Source organism: Diceros bicornis, chromosome 15 (genome assembly GCF_020826845.1).
Source record: "Diceros bicornis minor isolate mBicDic1 chromosome 15, mDicBic1.mat.cur, whole genome shotgun sequence".
In the NCBI taxonomy this organism is placed as follows: domain Eukaryota; kingdom Metazoa; phylum Chordata; class Mammalia; order Perissodactyla; family Rhinocerotidae; genus Diceros; species Diceros bicornis.
Window position 1 is genome coordinate 11,690,865 of NC_080754.1, and position 15,216 is coordinate 11,706,080.

At 39.9% G+C, this 15,216-nt stretch overlaps 1 protein-coding gene across 1 annotated transcript in view; it reads right to left on the reverse strand.

Moving 5' to 3' along the window:
* The window catches only part of MYH15 (myosin heavy chain 15), a 127,419-nt gene that overhangs the window by 88,431 nt on the left and 23,772 nt on the right, over positions 1-15,216 (reverse strand). The window contains exons 11-13 of the mRNA XM_058556514.1: positions 13,900-14,003; positions 12,221-12,359; positions 2,834-2,952 (exon numbers count right to left, since the gene is read on the reverse strand). Coding sequence (XP_058412497.1) covers positions 2,834-2,952; positions 12,221-12,359; positions 13,900-14,003 — 362 coding nt within the window. The remainder of the gene's footprint in view (positions 1-2,833; positions 2,953-12,220; positions 12,360-13,899; positions 14,004-15,216) is intronic.

Sequence of the window (15,216 nt, forward strand, 5' to 3'; positions counted from 1 at the left end):
CGCACATCTCAGGGCTTTTGGGAGAGAATCAGTGAGGCCAGGGATGTAAAGATACATTGAGGATGTAAAGATAAATCGCACAACATTTGGCACTTAGTATCCAATAAGTGTTAGCTCCCCTTTTCCCACCCGCTTCCCACTTTTCTCACTGCCTCATCCTCACTCCAGTATTTACTCGCCATATTACCTTGAGCAGTGAATCTTTGTAAGATTCACTGTCTTTAACTATAAAATGGAAATATGCATAAGAGCAAGTTTGCAGGTGTGTTGTTTGATTGCACGATCCATACAGAGTACTTAGCATGGCACCCATAGTAAGTACTCGATGGCTATGGATTATTATTATTGTTTTATCATTATTAATCTTTTTAAGTTAAAATAACTTATTTCTAATAGGCATAGTTAGAACTCTCATGGAATCATAAAATACTTGACCTGAAGAAACTCAGTTCTTGATAAACGTGTATAGTGGCTCTCAACTTGGGATGGTACCTCCCCCAAAGGAGGAGTGGATTTGAAATAGGGAGGAATTTTCTGGTTGTCATTATGACTGAGAGGGCTACTGGCATTTAGTGAGCAGGGATGCAAAATCTCCTACAACGTGCAGGACACTCTCATACATGAAGAACTGTCTCATTTAGATGCCAATCACCCCTCCAGTGAGACACACGGAGGAATTCAACCTCTTCGCTGGGGTGCTCAGAGAGATGAATATGTCTGACTGAGGTCCCAGAGCTAGTGTTAGAGCTAGAACTAAATTTTGTATAGAGTGTTAACACTGCAAGAATTTTTGCCATCTTTTGCAATTGTCATCAACAGAGCATATACATCTCTATTCTTAGCAGTGGCAATTGTCTCTATAAAGTCATTAAAATTCCTAAGAAAAGAAAAGCCTTACAGTGTGCTTTCTTACTCTGTCTCCAGTAAAGGGAGGAACAGAGAGAGAGAGAGAGAGAGAGAGAGGTTAGAGGATGCGGGGTTTTTTTTTTTCTTTTACCGTTGAATAATAATATATTAGCTTGCTTCACTTGTTCTATTATAGTAAAGGCTGGTGTGGTAACTCAGTCCCAGAGAACACAGTATTAAAGAGGAGAAGGTTTGATTTCAGTCCTCCAACGGGCTCATTAGTTTTATACAGAGAAAGTCCTTGTTCTATAATCATAGATGTCATGCATGCGTGTTGTGGTGAATATTTTAAAAAGCAAGAAACTACCAAACACTTCTAACCTCACTACCAAGAAATAGCTCAACTACTTGTCCTGCTGATCATGTTCAAATTCAGCTCAACTTAGCTCATTCTAACATTTATGGAGCACCTACTGCTTGCAGGGCACTGTGCTAAGCGCCGAGGCTACTAAGACGAATTAGACACAGTCTAGAGCCTCGAGGAGCTTACATTACCAGGGAGGACAGCAATGTAAGCAAATTGTTTTGGTATAGTTAATATTATGGTAGAAGTAGAGTTATTGATTTAGAGAGCAAGCTAAACTAGGAAATTGATTTTAATTAGCTGTTGAAATGTTTTAAATAACATAGTCACATCAGATACCTTAATATGCCAAAGGAAATCGAGTTTATTGTAGTCAAAATAACTGTCTCCTACCACACATTTGTACATTTGTCTATCTTTTTCAGATTCAGGATGTGTATAAAGGAAGACTCTCTGCCCCCTGAATACCAGCTGTGTGTCCTCTGGAATGTGTGTTATGTTTCCTAACTCGCAGTTTCCTGCACTGGAAACACAGACGTTAAGTATTCCTGTCCTGCTTACCTCTGGGTACCCTTGTCAGAACGGAAGGAGGTGAGACCTGTGAACACTTTACACATATTGTATGTGATCACACTATTTTCTCTTTCCAGAAAGACTGCACTTCTCAGCCCCTGTAGCTCAGGGGATGAGCTGACTAATCCTCACCAACAGACTATTAGTGATAGACTTCCAGCTCCAGCAGTTCGGGTGGGTACACTTTCTCCACAACTTGTCCTCTCCCCTGGTGCAGCAGTGGCTTCAGAGGCTGTGTGTTCCAGATGGCCTAACTACAAAATGAAGAAGCCTGTCCAATCTGTATTGGACTTGGTGTGAGAAGAAATAAATGTTTATTTTGTTGTCACTGAGATTTCAGTGTGTGTGTTACCGCAGCACGGCCTATCTCGTACTGACTAACCACATTAGAGATGCAAATTATCATTTTGAAATGCACTGGCATGCTTAGATGATCTCATTATCCAGCAGCCCTGGGAATATTTACTGCATCTGGCAAAGCCTCAGACCAGCAGTCCTTAGAGCACTTGTTATTCTATCATTAAAACATTCTCCTGAATGCTGAACAAACCTATGTGACTATCTGTTTCTCATCTCTGTTCTCAATCCCCTCCTCCCTTCAAATACTAACTCAGCATATGTTCTGCAACCCTTTCTCAACTAATGCATTACTCTAAAGAGTCGATATTCCAAATAGGCGAGGAATGCGAATTTGCCAATTTTATTTATGTCAGGAACCACTAACTTTGAGAGCTTCTTAGCTGGACAACAAAGATGTTGATCACAAGCAAAGGGCTTGCCTCCATCTGCAAAGAGACTTGTTACCTAAGGGAAACTGTCAAAACGGTATATTTCAGGCTAGAAATGCTCTTAACATAAGAGCATTTACTGCGGGACGCGTCACACGAATACATCTGGAATACCCACCACAGTAGCTTTTTTTTTTTTTTTTGCTTTTTAATAGAAGCTCTTGTTGCAGACATCGTCAGAAGTTGAAAAACATACAAGTACGATATGTAGACAATTATTACAGGATCATAGAATCACAACACTCTTGAAATATCGCCTTACCTGTTTTACATTTTGACCTCTAGTAACGTATTCATTACCAACTTTGATTCTAGGCTGGATCAAGCCCTTCACCAACTCAGAGGAGTTAATTCCCAGGAGGAAAGCAGCTTTGTCAGCACCTGGTCAGAACAAAGAAAGGGAGAGAAAAAAGGAAGGAGGGAGGAAAGGAGGGGGGAAAGAAGGAGAGGGAGAGAGGACGGTGGAAAGCAAGGAGGGTTGGGAGAGGGAAATGAAAAACGCTGTTAAAATCCATTCCGTTATAGTCAAATAGAGTGTGTTTAGACCTATGTAGCAAGGATGATGTGTTTAGACCTATGTAGCAAGGTAGACTGTAGTTTTAAAATAAATGCCTAGATCCTAAACGTTTAAAAGATTTTATTTCTTGGAAATGCAAATCAAAGCTGCAACAAAATGCCACTTCACACCCACTAGAATGGCTATAATCAAAAAGACAGACAAGGGGGCCAGCCCAGTGGTGTAGCGGTTAAGTTTGAACGCTCCGCTTCAGTGGCCCGGGGTTCATGGGTTCGGACAGATGCACCACTCATCAAGCCCTGCTGTGGTGGATTCCCATACACAAAATAGAGGGAGATGGGCACAGATGTTAGCTCACAGCTAATCTTCCTCAGCAAAAAGAGGAAAATTGACAGAGGTCAGCTCAGGGCCAATCTGCCTCACACACACAAAAAAGAGAGACAATAAGTGTTGGCGAAGATGTGGAGAAATTGGAACCCTCATGCATCGCCAGTTGGAATGTAACATGCATTGCTGGTGGTACAGCCACTATGGAAAACAGTTGACAGCTACTCAGAAGTTAAATTAGAGTTACTATAGGACCCAGAAATTCCACTCCTAAGTATACACCCAATAGAAAAAATTGTACACAAATGTTCCTAGCAGCATTATTCATAATAGTCAAAAAGTGGAAAAAACCCAAATGTCCTTCAACTGATGAATGGATAAACAAAATGTTGCATATAAATACAATGGAATATTTTTCAGTCATAAAAAGAAATGAAGTATTGATGCATGCTGCAACATAGATGAAACTCGAAAACATTATGCTAAGTGAAAGAAGCCAGACTCAAAAGGCCACATATTGTATGATTCCATTTATATGAATTGTCCAGAATAGGCAAATCCATAGGGACAGAAAGTAGACTTGTGGTTGCCAGGGGCTGGGGAGAGAAGGGAGTGGAGAGTAACTACTACTGGATACAGGATTTCTTTTTGGAGTAATGAAATGTTCTGGAATTAGATAGTGCTGATGGTTACACAACCTTGTGAATACACTAAAACTCAGTGAATTATATACTTGAAAAGGAATTTTATGGTATATAAATTATAGCTCAAATTTAAAAAGTATTTATTTCTTGATACTGGACCCTTCTAAAAAGAAGTATTTATCTAAAGGACATGGAAACATTTCATCTTTATTATTTGCCTTTTTTTCCCTTCTACATATATATTTGTAGATTCTTTGGATGAACAGAGACTTCTGCCATGTTATTTGATAATTCAAGACAACCACGAATCAACAGAAGCCAGGACACTTGCCCAGTACCTATCAAAAACATTTCCTTCTCCTGTGAAGTCTCTGTTTGTTCCATAGTGCCCTCTGCTGCCCAACAAGAATACTCGCAACCCACACAACTGTACTTTTATACAACGGTGCTTCCATTTTCTAAGGAAAGAAGGGGAGAGGAATGAGTGTTATCAGAAGGAAAGGTAAATAGGCATGTATCACATCATGTATTAACAAACGACAATGACACAAAAGAGTGCCACAAGCAAAAAGTTATAAGCACATTTCAAATGGTAGATTTCTTCAGTTATCAAATAAAAGGAATATTTCACTTATCTGAACCCTCTCTGCTATGTCTTCCATTTTAAAAGAATCCTGAGATATGCTAGTATAGCTGATGTAGTCACTCTGTAACATAATGTCTAATAATAGAAGGAAATGCAGTTTTCCCTTACTTCGCCAAGAAGTACAAAATTTCCTGAACAACAACCACAAACAGAGAATAAAGTAAAAACCAAACACAATTAGAGAGCTACATGTCATTTGTAATCATGATATCAATTTCCTTTTGGTGGGCCTTTAAAATTTTCACAAGGGCTTAAAAAGCTTGACATGTTTGATTTGCTGGTTAACTAAAATCAATATATATTACACACACATTTCTGCAAGCTACATTCCTAGTCTATGTCAGAGATAATGGCCTGGGTACTCAGCTGCTATGAAACCTTTCAAAATGCAAAGCTTGTTTGGGAAAATAAATGGAAAAATCAAAAGTAGAGCAGACATGCCCATCCTATGCCAAGCTATCCCTGCGAAGAGTGCCACGTTTGGAGACAAAAGCTTGATTATTTCAAGCTGAGAATCCACTGGGTCAGAACGACAGACTTTTTGAACTGGAAGAGACTTTAGAGAGCATCTAACCCAAAGTGAAAATATTTAAGAGAAAGGGAGAAATGCAACGTGCCTGATGAATCTGAGTGGAGATGAATAGTAATCAATAATGTGAAAAACGAGCAATTCCACTTTCTGTCCAGAAAAAAGAAGAGGAGTTTGGTTTTCCAAGCTTTGGAAGCATGCACATGGACAACATAGGTAATTAGTCTCAAATTCATACATCCTTTTTCTAATGTAAAGAACAGTCCTTTGAGTCTATTTTTATCCATGAACTAAGGAAACGCAAATCCTCTGTATAGTATCCCACCTTAACTTCTAAGAGAAGCAGCATCCAACACTACAGAATTATTTCTCACCTACTCCAGAGACAGCCACATATCGACAAACAGGGCTAGAATGCTTGGAGTTATCCTGCAGGTGTACATTATACATCACACGTGTTCTCCTTTTTTTTTTTTTTGACAGAAAATAGTGATTATCATGTTCAAATAAATAAATGACTTAATTTTCACTAAAAGTTTACAGTTTTACAACCAAGATAAAAATAGTTTAAATCTATGAATAAATGTCCATCTGACATTCAGGAAATGCTGTTGTGAATACAGCAATGTCTATAAACACATTTTCATCATGTGACCTGAGGTCTTCCAAAAGAGGCTTTATGCAATTCCCACCAATACACGTCATTCCCTCAGGACCTTGTGAACAAACCCATGGATTTTAACTGGGCTGTATGATCTCACCTGGGAGAGGTAACATTTAGCCAGAGCAGGGGTTCTCAAATATTGGTGTAGATGAGAATAGCCTGGAAAGCTAATAAAGGCACGAAGGACTGGGCTTGCTGACAGAGGCTAGGGTCTGGGCCTATTTTCACCAGGTTCCCGGGAGATTCTGATACACAGGAAGGGTTGAGAACAGAGTGCTTGTTACAGTGGTCCTCAACCTTGACTGCAAACTGGGGTCCCCTGGCATGTTGTAAAAGCAAACACCGATGCCTGCAACCACCCCCAGAGACTGGTTTTCTTTGGTCTGGGTGAGGCCTGAGCTTCAGATATTTAAAAACTCCTCAGGTTATTCCAATATGCAGCCAAGTTTGAATACTACCGTTCGGAGAATGGTATCCAGGTTTGGTAAGTACATTGTGAAGTCAAGAAGATGGAGAGAACAAGGTCTGACCCACCTGAGAACAGGTAATGAGGGCGAGAAAAACAAAAGACAATCCTTTTGAACGTTACAATTCTATCCCAGTTCAGTCCCATCGGTAAATAGCCAGATATAAAGAAAGGAACAAAATCCAGTTTTGTCAATCCACAATCTGGCTAATCTAAAAGAGGGGTTGTGACAATGGCATTCAATTAGTCTTTTAGGTAGGGTTAGAATATGATTTCTGAGCTGTGCACATTTTGTTAATTTATTGAACAAAGTTTACTGAACACTTGCTGTGTGCAAGGCCTGGTGCTAGATGCCATGGTGAGAAGACAGATAAACAAGACAAAAAATCCTTGGCATCAAGGAGGTTATAATCCATGAGAGTGAATTAAAAAACAGGCAAAAATAGCGGGTCAGTAAAACTACTGCATGAGAGACAAAGAATTCGAGAATTAGGAAAGTCTGAAATAGGCAGAGATCCCTTCTAGACTGCATGACCAGGGAAGTTCCAAAAGAGAAACAGCATTTGATCTGAGCCTTGACAGATGAGGAGGGTTTTGACAGGCAAGCATGGGAACAAGAACTTCTGAGACAGAGAATTGCATGAGGTAAAGGCGCAGAGGCAGGAGAGCACAGGGGTGGTCAGAGAAGACAAATTGAACCAGTCAGTGAGGGAGCAAGCAATAAACTGAGAAAAGCGGGTGATTTCTGGTCATAGATGACATCTGATGTCACTATAAGGTATTACTCAAATAATGGGGAAATGTTAAAGGAGCTCTGAGCAGAGAAATGGCGGAGAGTCAGGCTTCAGAACCGTGAATTTTGTGGAAGTGTGCAAGACAGACCAGAGGGGACAGGGTACAGAGAAAGTGAACCCATTGCAAGACGCCCAAGTGAAAGGTGGCTCAGGTCTAAACTAGTAACAGGAAAGGGGAAAGGAGAGGCTGAGAAACACGACTAAGAGCTTTCCAGCCCCAGAGCAGACAGAAGAGCAGAGAGAAGTGAATATGAAATGTCGACAGGAAGACATCACGTGAGGGAGAAGGTGATACACTGAGTTTAGCCATGCAGAGTTTAGGGGACCAGGAATATGCAGCAAAAAGGTAGAAATGTGGGGTTGGAACCCTAGAAAGAGGTAAAGGCGAGGATGCCCCCTCAGGTCTGGGTGTCCTTCCCTTTCCACCCTCCTCTCCACCTGTCTAGCTCCTTCACTTCCTTCCTAAATGATTAGCTGGGAAAAAATGACCAAAACTTCATATATTAAGAGCCCTTAGAAATCAATAAGAAAAATCCAGCACCTCAATTTTAAAAATGGGCTAAGGATAGAAACAAAAATCCAAAAAAAGAAACAACACAAATAGGTAATAACATACAAAAAAAGTTAACTTTATTAATATTTAAGTGTAAAACAAAACCTAGCTAATTGGCAAGAGAAAAATGATAACTGCTAATGTTGGTGAAGTCAGTGAGAAAGTCACTCTCATATGCTGCTGGTGGGAATATAAGTGGTAAAATATAGGGCAGTTTGAAAGAAAAAATTACTTCCAGAAGTTCATTCTAAGAAAATAATATATATGTTTGAATCTATAAGGATGTTCACCAAGTTTTTGTTCATGATGGCAACAATTTAGAAAAAAATTCAGCATTCAATAATGAGAGATATTTAAATTAATTATGATATATCCATAAACTGGAATTTTTTGTAGCCATCTATAAGGATATTGCAGACAAGAAGAAAGACGTTCACATATAATTTAGTGAAAAAATCTAAATGAAACAACACAAAGAGTAGAATCACATTTTTTTTATTTTAAAAAGTTACCTGTGTATAATCAGCTAGAAAAAAGATATGAAAGATACATCCTGTGGCATTAACAGTGATTGTCCCTGAGTAAGTAGGATTCATTTAACAGATAATTACCTACTACTATGTGCCAGGTACTGTTTTAAAACCTAGAAAAACAGCAGTGAACACACCAAATTAGGTCTCTGCTCTTACGGAGTTTACGTCTGATGGGGATTGAGGAGTAGGATAGTCAATAAAAAATAGCTGTATGAATGACATGAAGAAAAATATTTAGGGTAAGCAGATGAGAGTGATGGGAAAGTGGTGGGGGTGGCCAGGGAAGGCTTTTCTGATAAGGTAACATCCAAGACGGCACCTTAATAAAGTGAGGGAGTAAGCCATGAGGATATCTGGGAAAAGGGAGTTCCAGAAAGAAAGAGGAATCAGTGAAAACATCCTGCAACAGGAGTGCTGGCATGCTCCCAGAAGAGCTAAGAGACCAGCGGGGCTGAGTGGAGGGAATGGAGAGAAGGGTAAATAGTGGGTGAAGGTTCCGAACCCAATTCCCATGGTGGGGGTGCGGGGTGGGGTCCACACCAAGCAATTCTGTGACACCAGCTGGGTGTCCTACAATTCAACTCAATTCTGACTCTTTCTACCTGGAGATAGCATCAGATTCCAGAGGTTAAGGGTTCAGTCCTATAAGACAGCTCCTCCCTGCTTCAGAAGACAATCACAAGTCCGGGTTGTCACTTGAGCTACTGACCAACCAGCTATAGATCAGAAGTTCCAATGACCCCCTCCTCGGGTTCAATTAATTTGCTAGAGGCTCACAGAACTCAGAGAAACATTTTACTTACCAGATCAACAGTTTATTATCAAAGGATATAACTCAGGAACAGCCAGATGGAAGAGATGCGCAGGGAAAGGTATGAGGAAGGGGCACCGGGCTTCCATGCCCTCTCCAGGCATGCCACTCTCCCTAAATCTCCACCAAGTTGGAAGTTCTCCAAATCCTGTCCTTTCCGGTTTTTATGGAGGCTTCAATACATAGGCATGGTTGATTAAATCTCGAGCCCCTCTCCTCTCCCAGGAGTGAGAGGTTGGAAGCGGGGGGTGGGACTGTAAATTCCAACTCTCTAATCACATCGTTGGTGTGTGTGGTGACCAGCCCCCAACCTTAGGTGCAGTCTGAAAGTCACCTCATTAACATAACAAAAGACACCTTCATTACTCTCACCACTTAGGATATACCAAGGGCTTTAGGAGCTCTGTGCCAGAAACTAGACAAAGACCAAATATAAATTTCTTCTTACAAATCACAATAGCACAGTAGGAGAAGGGATTAGAGACAGATTTAGAGAGGTATCAAAGAGGACACGGAGGCTATGATGAGGACTGGGAATTTATTTTGAGTTATGGTGGGATCCATTGGTGAGTCTAGAGCAGAGGAGAAGACATAGACTGACACACTATGAAAGGATCACCGCTGGCTGCTATGTGCAGAACTATCAGTACCGGGACATGGATGGAGAAAAGGGGACCAGTAGGGAGGTTATTGCAATAATCTGGTAAGAAATGGTGGCTGGGGCTAGGTGGTGGCAGTGGACATGGTCATGGTGAGTAGTTGTGAGTTTTACATGCATTTAAAGGTAGAGACAACAAGAAAGAGAGGAGTTCAGGATGACCCTGAGATTTGAGTTAGGGCCACTGGGAGAATCCAGTTGACATTTATTAAGAAGACTGAGAAGTGAAGAGTTGGTAGCAGGGGCAGGGTGAGATGAAGAGTTAGATTCTACCTAGAAAGACATTCACCACAGTAGGAAAAAAACTTTGAAGCTAACGATAGGAGAATAGCTAAACAGACTACGGAACAAATGACTGATAAAATATTAAGTATTCATTTAAATGTTTATGAAGAGTTTGTAATAACACTGAAAATGCTTATAAGATTAATTGAAAAAGTAAACTCTATATATTAAATAGTGTATGCAATATGATTATGATCATTATTCCAAGCAAATTTGGGCCAGCCTGGTGGCATAGTGGTTAAGTTCACACGCTATGCTTCAGCGGCTCAGGATTCGCAGGTTCAGATCCCGGGCAATCTACATACTACTCATCAAGCCATGCTGTGGTGGCGTCCCACATACAAAATAGAGGAAGATTGGCAACAGATGTTAGCTCAGGGCCAAGCTTCCTCACCAAAAAAGAAACAACCAAATTCAAAATGGACAAAGGACTTGAATAGACATTTCTCCAAAGAAGATATACAAATGGCCAGTATGCACATGAAAAGATACTCAACATCACTAATCATTAGGGAAATGCGAATCAAAACCACAATGAGATACCTTCTCATACCCATTAGGATGGCTATATTATCAGAAAACTCCAGAAAACAACAAGTATTGGCAAGGATGTGGAAAAATTGGAAAACTTGTGCATTGCTGGTGGGAATGTAAAATGGTGCAGCCACTGTGGAAAATAGCATGGTGTTTCCTCAAAAAATTAAACATAAAACTACCATTTAATCCAACAATTCTACTTCTGGGTACATTTACAAAAGAATTGAAAGCAGGGATTCAAACAAATATTTGAAAACCAATGTTCACAACAGCATTATTCACAGTAGTGAAAAGTGGAAGCAACTCAAGTGCCCATAAATGGATGAATGGATAAATAAAATGTGAAATATACATACAATGGAATATTATTCAGCCTTGAAAAGGAACGAAATTCTGACACATACTACAACATGGATGAATCTTGAAGACGTTATGCTAAGTGAAATAAGCCAGATACAAAAGGACAAATATTGTATGATTACATTTACATGAGGCACCTAGAGTAGTCAAATTCATAGAGACGGAAAGTAGAATATGGTTGCCAGGAGTTGGGGAAAGGGCGTAATAGGGAGTTAGTGTTTAATAGGTACAGAGTTTCAGTTTGGGATGATGAAAAAGTTCTGGAGATGAATAGTGGTGATGGTTGCATAACAATGTGAAATGTACTTAATGCCACTAACCTGTACACTTGAAAATAGTTTAAATGGTAGATTTTATGTTATATATATTTTACAATTGAAAATATAAAATTAAAAAGATTATTTGTTGAAAGATTCGGATGAATGGGTTTTCCCTTTTTGTTTCAGTTGCCAGGAATTTTAATATTAAGTGAAATAATTATAATAACTACACTTCTTTTCATAATCGTGATTTTCTATTTTTTTTTTTTTTTTTTTTTTTTTTTTTTTTTTTGTGAGGAGATCAGCCCTGAGCTAACATCCGCCAATCCTCCTCTTTTTTTGCTGAGGAAGACGGCCCTGGGCTAACATCGGTGCCTATCTTCCTCCACTTTATATGGGACGCCGCCACAGCATGGCTTACCAAGCAGTACTTCGGTGCGCGCCCGGGATCCGAACCAGCGAACCCCGGGCCGCCGCAGCGGAGCGCGCGCACCCAACCGCTTGCGCCACCGGGCCGGCCCCATGATTTTCTATTTTGATGATCATTCTATACAGATCATTCATTTTAAGATGCCTCAAATCTTTTTGGTAAGGAGGCAACACTACAGATTTTTTAAATGTGAACAAAAAACAAAGAGAAATGAAGCCATTGTGGCCTCAACCCAGTGGAAACCCCACCTTTGGAATTCTAACCATCTTTGTTCACACCTCCATTGTGTTACTTAATACATCTTACGATAATTTGCTCCTCTCTCGGTTTTTCTCAACAGTCTATGTGCTGAAGGCAGGCTATGTCTTAGTCAATCCTATAGCACCCAAGTTGAGCAAATTTACTGGTATCACCAATAATTAATTACAGAATGTTTCTTATTCTGAGATGTAAGGATTCTACCTCAAAATGATGACTGAGAGAATAATTTTGAGGAACAGCAATAGAGAGAGATTGCTGATTAATTTCAACAGTTTCCAAGAAACAAGAGGCGAGGTCAACTGCAAGGAAAAGGGCAGCAGGTCTGGGGTCAGGGATTGGGAGAGTAAATGCCACGTCTTCGAAGGAATTCTTACTTTCTGTGCCATCTGCTTCCACTTGCTCTTCTCTGGGTTTCTGTTTAAATTTCATGTTTCCTAAGTGCATGATAGCTCCGGTGAGTTTATAGGATCCATACTTCTCATCAGGAAGAAAGCCCAAGACGTCCATGGCTTGCTGTAAGAAGAGAAACAGATGGCCGTGTCTTCATTTGCCTAATGGCTGCAGTAAGCGCCTCACCCCTGCTGTGTGTCACACCTCCCTGTACTCTGCGGGCTATGGGCTGCCGAAGGGAAGGAGACAGACTGCCACAGCCCCGAGGTGGGACAGCTCTGTTCAAAGCAATGCAAATCTGGCCCTGTTGGCACTAGGTCACCTGCAGTCTGCTTATCCCTTTAAAAGAAAACTAGGAAGGCACAAGACTTGGCTTGTTTAATTTCCAGTAGTTTTAGAACTTTCCTTCAATGCCCTGCTCCCCTCCTCTCCCTTCCAGCAACACATCATTAACTGACTATATGAGGTAAATTGTCTTCCTTTCACGGTTACAGCAGAAAGTAGCACCATATCTGATGGGTTGCTTATTTCTGGGATCCCATATGTTCTCCCCACTTTATTCCAGAGCAGACACATTTCAAAGACTGGTGAAAGGAAGTGTTTAAGAAAAGAAAAACGATGTCACCAAGGAACTACATCCTAAGGAGGCACTGCACGTGGTAAGATGTGTGTTCTCACATACCCAGGAGGTTAGAAATTGCTACAGTCTTTCCAGTGGTTACTTTAGAATATGTATCAAGAGACTATAAAAAATTCATAATCCTTACTTAGTAATTTCACTTTTAGGAAATTACATTAAGATTTATAAAATTATATTCAATTAAAAAATTATGTGTTGAAAGTTGAATGAATGGGTTTTTTCTTTTTGTTTCAGTTGCCAGGGAATTTTAATATTAAATGAAATGATTATAATAACTATGCTTCCTTCTTTTCATAATTGTGATTTTCTATTTTAATGATCATTCTAGACAGATCATTCATTGTAAGATGCCTCAAATCTTTTTGGTAAGCAGGCAAGACTATAGACTTTTTAAATGTGAATAAGAAAAAAAGGGATTAATTTAGCATAAGGTGAATCTGATATACAAAAAAAGAATTTACCTAGAAAGACATTCACCACAGTAGAAAAAAAACTTTGAAGCTAACAATAGGAGAATGCCTAAATAAACTACAGAACAAATGACAGATAAAATATTAAGTATTCATTTAAATGTTTATGAAGAGTTTGTAATAACACTGAAAGTGCTTCTAAGATTAATTGAAAAAGTAAACTCTGTATACCAAATAGTGTATGCAGTATGATTATGATCTTTTATTAAAAAAAAAAAAACACCAAACAACTATATAACAGCAACCCTAAATTGAAAAAAAGAATAAAGAATGTAATGATATATACCAAATAAAAACAGTGGCCGCCACTGAGTTGAAACATCTTCCCACTTTTCCGTATGTTCCAAAATTACTACACTGGCAATGTGCATTGTTACAATAAATAAGTCAACTTTGGACAGAAGCAGCCCTGGAGGGGCTCCTTCCACCCTCCACCCCCACGGGAAGGAAGGTCACTTCTCCAGGACCCTTTGGAAGAAAGGAGACCTAAGATGCTTTATTTCATTTCTCATTGTTATTACCAGACTTTGCTCTGATAACCAACAAGCCTTACATCTGTGGCCCGCAATTCTTTGGCATCGTCCAAGCTCTCCACAGCAACTACTCCATGAGAGCAGAAGGGAAAGTCAGAGGGATTCTCAGACACCAGGAGCATGTCTGCAGCAGGAAAAGCATCAGTTAAACAGCTTAAAGAAATCCACGAGGCTTTAGAAAATAACTGACCAATATTCACAGTTTACTCTTACAGCGCATAGCATACTTGTAAACAAGCCAAAATCAAATCCATATTCTACACCCAAACCTCTGCAATCAATTTTTGCCCTCCATTAACTTATCAGTCGTGTGTTAATGCCTCCCAAGAGAAAACCAGGCAGGCCAAGTCTGAAAGCAGATGCAATTGCAGCAGCTTGAACTGGTGTGAAAAAAACAGATAATGTGCGTTGGCCAAATTTTGAAAACAGGAATTTGGCCTAGATACGTGGTTGAGGGCGAAAACAAAAAATGTTTTGTAAAATTATAAGTATAATAGGCCTGAGCTTCAAAGGCTAGGGAGTAGGCAGGCCCTGGGGTCAGCACCCAGGCAACATTAACAGTGTAATCCTGTCACATCATGTCTGCCCTATTAGGAGGCTGACTCTGTCTTTCAAGGGACCCATAAATCAGTTACTATGTTCAGTGCTGCTCCTCTGATATGTCTGAGACGCCTGACATGACTCACTTAGTCGGAAACATAACACAGGCTGAAGCCCAGGCAGGCTGTCGGTAGCACAGCGGCCACTCTCTCAGCCAAATCACACTAACCTCTTAATGCCTAACACTCACTCGCAGTGGAGTGTCTTTGAGCTGATCTGGTTTTTCTGTTTATCACTCAATGAAGTGAAGCTCTGTTATCCTGAACCCAAATCTCAGAAACAAAGAAATTAGGCTATGCAAATATTCATAGCAGATCTATTTGGAAATAACCTAAATGTCCATCAACAGTTAACAAACTGTTGTCAATCTATACACTGGATTATTACTCAGCAAACAAAGGAATGAACTATGAATACATGCTACAACATGGAAGAAGCTCAAAATAACTATGTTGAGTGAAATAAGCCAGACAAAAAAGAGTATATACTGTATGATTTTGTCTTATAAAGTTCTACAAAATGCAATCTAATCTATAGTGACAAAAGTATATTAGTGGTTGCCTAGGGACCGGGTGGGGAGGGGAGGGCTCAAAGGAGTGAGAAGGGGCATGAGAGAGGGCTTATAAAACATCACGAGAAAAATTTTGCACGGACACATGCATTATCTTGATAGTGGTGATGGTTTCACCTCATGAATACATATGTCAAAACTTACACTTATGTCAATAATACTTCCA